We start from the raw sequence: 6,289 nt of genomic DNA on the forward strand, positions 1-6,289 counted from the left end.
GAATGCGCGTGGCTCCCCCCTCGCGCACTGGACGCTCGCTCGCCTCGCGTCGCGTCGCTCGCCTCGCGCAGGGTTTGGCGTGGAGCTCGCGCAGGACTGGCTGTGCTCAGCGCCACTTCCGGTTTCCGTCATTTCATTCTCCCGCCGATGCGCGCGGCTCGACTCTCTGCGTTGTATAAGCGCGCGAGCGTCCGACCTGCCAACACACACTGACACTCACTCATCTCACACCGCGCGCGCGAGAGCGAGGGACCGCCGCGTTTTTTAAAAAACTCTTCTCTTTCCCCTTCTTCTTTTTTTTTTTTTTTTTTTTTTTTTTTTTTTTTAATACAGTAGTAATAAAACAAGAAAGCGGACCGGAGGCATAAAGAAGACAGGGACTTGTGGGATGAAAACGGGGCTAAAAAGATTCATCCTCTCTTGAACATCATCATCACCAACCATCATTCATTCATTACCTTGACAACCTCTGGCTTTGATTGACAGCTGGAGTGGCAAAAAGCCATGAGACACGACAGTTTAGTTACATGCAGGTTGTTGATGGGCCGGCTGTAACCTTCAGTTTTGGTGCTTGACTTTTTTTTTTCTTTCTTTTCTGGGGGGCAAAGAGAAAAAGAAGAAGAAGAAGAATAATTGCAAAAACTCTTCCCGATGCCTGCGCTCTTTCTCAGCCATATACTGGAGAATAGGAGAATTCGGCGAGTTGCTTGAAAACGGGATCTTTGCGGCGCGTGAGTTTGTGAGCGGACTGGGAAATTAAATCTACGACACAGATCCAGAGGTTTATTGGAGCGCAGGCTGATGGCGCAAAGGGTAGGTTTCAAATCTCCAACACTCACCTCCACTAACACACGATCTATCACAGGCCTCGACTGTCTGTCTGTCGCCAAAACCACTTCAGTCTGACGCACTTTGTTGGGAATATTCTCCGCGCGAGACACGCGTTACTCTCTTCGGGAAACACAACTTTGCCATGTTTTTGGTAATTACGCGCGGCAAACTTTGCCCTCGCGCGACGCTTTTCTTCTCGTTTTCCCAGTTTTCACGCGTGTGTTTGTGCTCTTCTTGACCCTCTGCTTCTCTTCCAGTACGATGAGCTGGCTCACTACGGCGGCATGGACGGGGTCGGGATGTACGGGGACCCTCACGCGCCGCGGCCGCTGCCGCAGGTCCACCACCTGAACCACGGACCCCCGCTCCACGGCCAGCACTACGGCACGCACGCCCCGCATCCCAACGTCATGCCCGGCAGCATGGGCTCGGCTGTCAACGACGTGCTAAAGAGGGATAAAGATCAAATTTACGGGTGAGTTATAGATATTATATCGGATCCGGGAATTCCTCCGCTTTCCCGTAATAGTTTGCCAGAACTTTAATAGTGGCGTAGCTATTATACGGGGCTTTGCCAGAAATGCTGGCACTATTTTAGGGGAATGCTATACATTTCACTTTGCTTTTATTGCGAGTTTATTTGTATGCCTTTTTTTCTTTTTTCTTTTGAAAACCTAATTTTAAAGCGTTCGCTCGCAGCGTTATTTTCACTTGAGTTTAAAATCACCGCTACAAAACCCGATGTGATCGCGACTCTCGTTGAGTGTAAATGCAGTTTAATATTTAATTACTCAGTAGTGATTACATTGCCCATTAAACTGCATTTACTACTATCAGAATGTGATTGTGAACGGAAGCCGCTGAGCTGAATTTCCCCCGTCGCGCTCGGACTAATACTCTCACACACACTGTTCCTCGCGTGTTTCCCCGGTGAAGTGCTCTGATCGCAGTGTGTGTGTGTGTGTGTTTCTGCAGTCACCCTCTGTTCCCTCTGCTGGCTCTGGTGTTTGAGAAGTGTGAGCTGGCCACATGCACTCCTCGCGAGCCCGGGGTGGCCGGAGGAGATGTGTGTTCCTCGGACTCCTTCAACGAGGACATCGCTGTCTTCGCTAAACAGGTCTCACATCTACTGTCCATAAAACATGCAAACAAACTCAGATACAAGTCATAGTTTCATTTTATGAACCCTAACTATATTTCCATCAATACACTAAGCGGCTGCATTTAAGGAGTGTTTAACCTAATTCGTAACGATTGCGATTTTAATGCATCTTTCATTAAAACCCGATTATTAAATTGCTGCACATTTCACATCGATTGTTATTAACCCCGATTTTGTGTGTGTGTGTGTGTGTGTGTGCGCGCGTGTGTGTTTTAGGTCCGCGCTGAAAAACCTTTATTTTCTTCAAATCCAGAATTGGATAATTTGGTAAGAGAACACATCAGCACTGCTCGTCTTCACTATAGCCCTGCAATCCACTTCTCTTAAATGAGTCTCACTCTTTTTTTTTTTTTTCTCGAGACTATATTTTTTTGCATCGGATCTGGAGATAGTGAAAGTAAATACGAAGGGATTTGATGTGTGTCAGGAGTGTTTGAGGTGGAAAAGTCCCTCATTAGGGCTGAAATCACCATCAACCCTTCACACTTTACACAGGCTTATAATGCCACATGCAAAAAAAAAATATATATATATATATCAAAAATAATTACTTAGTATTTCTCAAGCACATTATTAACTCTCGAATTATTTCTTAATATTGGGATGGTTTTTGTTCACTACAAAACACTATGTTGCTAACGAATATTAAAATGAAAACATAAGAAGAGATACAGCTAACGATGCATTTCTCTTCACAGATGATACAAGCCATACAAGTATTACGGTTTCATCTTTTGGAGTTAGAAAAGGTAATCTTTTATTCATTTGGATTGATTTACTTTTAGAAAGAATTTGGATGAATTTACTGCGCTCATCACCAATCTGTAATTCTTCTTTTTTTTTATGAATTTATAATTCAGATTTGGCACTTCTTGATATAATAAAAAATAAACAAACGATATTATTTGACAAATAATACGTAAATTGTTATTGAAACAATTAATTATAATTCATAATAATTCATCCATATTCCGTCGATGTTAGTTTAAACGGGATATGACATAGAAATATTTATTTCAAATGAATGAATAATTTCACGGACAAGTTATAGTCGGTGCGAAATGTAGACTAAGACGTTCGTGTGTTATTTGTTGGTTTATTTTAGTCAATGAACTTGTTGAGTGTGTCTCTGGAGAATCATTTGCATTGCTGCATTTCTCAGTTGTTTTCCTCCTTTTTGCGCTGATTTGTGAAAGAGTTGTTCTGTCTTTCCTCTGCTCAAGGTGCACGAGCTCTGCGATAACTTCTGCCATCGGTACATCAGCTGTTTGAAAGGGAAAATGCCCATAGATTTAGTGATTGATGAACGGGATGGAAGCTCAAAATCAGACCATGAGGAGCTCTCGGGATCTTCCACTAACTTAGCCGATCATGTAAGTAACCGATGGGTTCATTGTTTCTGCGCTGAATACACTACAATAGCATAGTAATGTGAGATATAAAATATGCCATGAGATCAGAGATCTTTAAATCTGCTTGAATGGTAAAATAATCTGTGCTGAAAGTGTCACGCGATTCTTCTGCACTTGTTCTTGTGAGAAACACGGCGTGTTTATGGTATAGGCCCTATCTGATATTTGAAATTATTGCTGGTCTTTGGTGCCGCTACTATCACGTGTTTTATATTTCGGTAGGCTATGTGTGTATCATTTGGGCTGTTGTTGTACAGAATGATCTCGAACTGCACATGGCTGCTTTAAACAAATTAATGACTTGGCGTTATATTTTATTTTAGTATGCTAGATGCCGTTATGCAAAGAACACTATTGTGTTTAAAGTATTGGACAGTGGTGTGCTTCCCCGTAGTTTGCAATGATGATGTTGGTAATGTATTTAATTGTCTCTTAGCTATTGATTTTTTTAGTTGTGGTTTGAGTCCATTTTACAGGCCCGATCTCCATTACAGTCAATCCAACTATGAATCTTTATATTTAAAATGACATCTGCTTTGTTTAAATGTGTTGATATCGATGTTGCATATCAAATGTTGGTGAAAGGAAAGTTTTCTGCGTCGTGAGTCTCGTGCATGTGTCGAGGATCGGGATATAGGCTATATATAGAGATTCATATGCAGATTTCAGCATCTGTGGGGTTCATCTGTACGGCATTCAAATGAATCAACTGAATTCATCGATTAAAAACCGGGAGAAACATTCAAACAATCATTTAAATCCTCATATAGGCCCACTTAACAACTCACTTAGAGTGTAAAAAAAAATGTTGAAAATAAGACACGCTGTGCTATTTGTTATTGGGCTCATTTTAATCATGACAAAATAAAAAAGTCAGTTCATCGGAACACTGACCGAGCCTCGAGGATGCATCGAGTTTGCGTTCGAATTTCCCTTTACGTCATTATTTTCGAACGCTTTGTTGCCTAGAATTTCTTTCGGTTTATCATTGAAAACATGGTTATATCTCGCGCGCGCCATTACCTTACATCGCTAGTGAACTGCAGATGATTTCAGCCAGAGGAACACTGTGAGCTTTAATATTTATTTGACTGTTTGTGAAGGCTATTTTTTATCGGCTGTGTGTGTAAATGTGTGTGTTTTGAGGTCCAAACGTGACATTTGCATAGCGTGCACGAGCATGTGTTGTGTTAATGAGAATAAATGATGTGTGTTGCCTGTTGCTGCTCCACATCCTTCATAAACACACACTGTCCTGATGCTCAGAAACTATTGCGATTATATTGCTGAATCTAAATAAATTGCAGTGATTCGATTCCTCAAAATCATATGGGTCTTGCACTGTATCATATGGTGTTTGAGGACAGCAGTTTGATAGTTTGATATGCAGATTTATTTAGGTAGTACCTATCTCATCCTTTTTTTTTTTCTTTTTTTTTTTGCTTTGATATGCATTTTTAATATATTTTGCCTGAGGCTACATCATTTGGTGAAAGTTGCTTTGCTGGGGATGAAGGACATGCCTTGTGCTCTCTCTCTCTCTCTCTCTCTCTCTCTCTCTCTCTCTCTCTCTCTCTCTCTCTCTCCCTCTCTACCCCCCCCTCTCCCTCTCTCTCTCTCTCTCTCTCTCTCTCTCTCTCTTCCTCTCCACCCCCCCCCCCCCCCTCTCTCCCTCTCTCTCTCTCTCTCTCTCTCTCTCTCTCTGCTGGCACTTATTGACTATTGAATATTACATATTTGTATTGTGCTGTCAGAGTGTGCAAGGCCTTTGTCAGGATATCCAGCTCTGTTCATCCTACTATTATAATAAAATCAAAGTATCCACTTCATTTGCTTATGTTAAAAAAAAAAAAAAAAAACAAAAACAAAATATATATATATATATATATATATATATTTAGATACAGTATATATAATATAAATGATATGTGCCTCCTCTGTTGGCTAAATCTAGCAAATAATCTGTACTAATTTACATTTGAATACATTTTGCCGTGTGCATTTTCTCTGTGTTCTCAGTGCGGTCTGTATCGTTCGTCTGGCATCTCTGTTTCTTCAATTATTTGAGGCTGTCAGTGGTTTTTATGTTGATTATAAATAAGCTAGAAATATATAAGACGCTTGTGTTTACATGGCATTTTTTAAAACACACATTTCCCATGAGAGTGCCGTAGATACCTATATACAGTATGAAGCTTCATGTGTGTAGATCACAGGTCATTCTCTCTGATCAGTGTTTGACTGCTCACGTCTGGACACACACTCACTTGTTGCTGTGCTTCTGCCTCTGTGTGTGTGTGTGTGTGTGTGTGTGTGTGTGTGTGTGTGTGTGTGTGTGTGTGTGTGTGTGTGTGTGTGTTCTTCTCTTCAGAATGATTCGGATAGGGTTTAAGAAAAGGTTCTGTATGGAAGTGTAAAGGGTTCCGTCAGGAGCTTCATACATATATATATATCCTTTTATGGGATCATGGCATCATTTTATGGATTTATTTGTAATTAATTATTTTTTGTTTTAATTCATCCTTAATTTTGCTAACTAAACAACTCGTAAACATACTTTATCAGTAGAAAAAATTGAAATCACCTGTTAATCGTGAAAGTATAATGCAGTCATGTAAGACATTTCTCTTTATATTGAACCTTTTTGGATCATTTTATGTAGCTTTAATTTGATGAATTAAACAGCTCGTAAACATACTTTATCACTAGAAAAAATCTAAATCACCTGTTAAACAAGTTTCTATCCATAAAGTGAGTTTGTGTTGTGTGATGATAAATGATATTGGATTGTGTGATGTTGAATGATATTTCCAGTATTTGACCGAGGTGTGTGATCTAGAACCGCATTAACATCATCCACTCCCGTCGAAGGCTCTTCTCTCGC

At 40.5% G+C, this 6,289-nt stretch overlaps 1 protein-coding gene across 3 annotated transcripts in view; it reads left to right on the forward strand.

Moving 5' to 3' along the window:
• Positions 1–316: 316 nt before the first annotated feature.
• The window catches only part of meis2a (Meis homeobox 2a), a 78,510-nt gene continuing 72,537 nt past the window's right edge, over positions 317–6,289 (forward strand). For 2 of the 3 annotated variants that reach the window (XM_079853083.1, XM_079853085.1), the window contains exons 1-6: positions 317–813; positions 1,089–1,306; positions 1,807–1,948; positions 2,210–2,260; positions 2,692–2,742; positions 3,217–3,366. In XM_079853083.1, the coding sequence (XP_079709209.1) occupies positions 802–813; positions 1,089–1,306; positions 1,807–1,948; positions 2,210–2,260; positions 2,692–2,742; positions 3,217–3,366 (624 nt within the window). In that variant the 5' untranslated portion in view covers positions 317–801. The other variant, XM_079853084.1, reaches the window with a different exon arrangement.

The sequence above is a fragment of the Squalius cephalus genome (assembly GCF_949319135.1).
Source record: "Squalius cephalus genome assembly, chromosome: 20".
Classification (NCBI taxonomy): Eukaryota; Metazoa; Chordata; class Actinopteri; order Cypriniformes; family Leuciscidae; genus Squalius; species Squalius cephalus.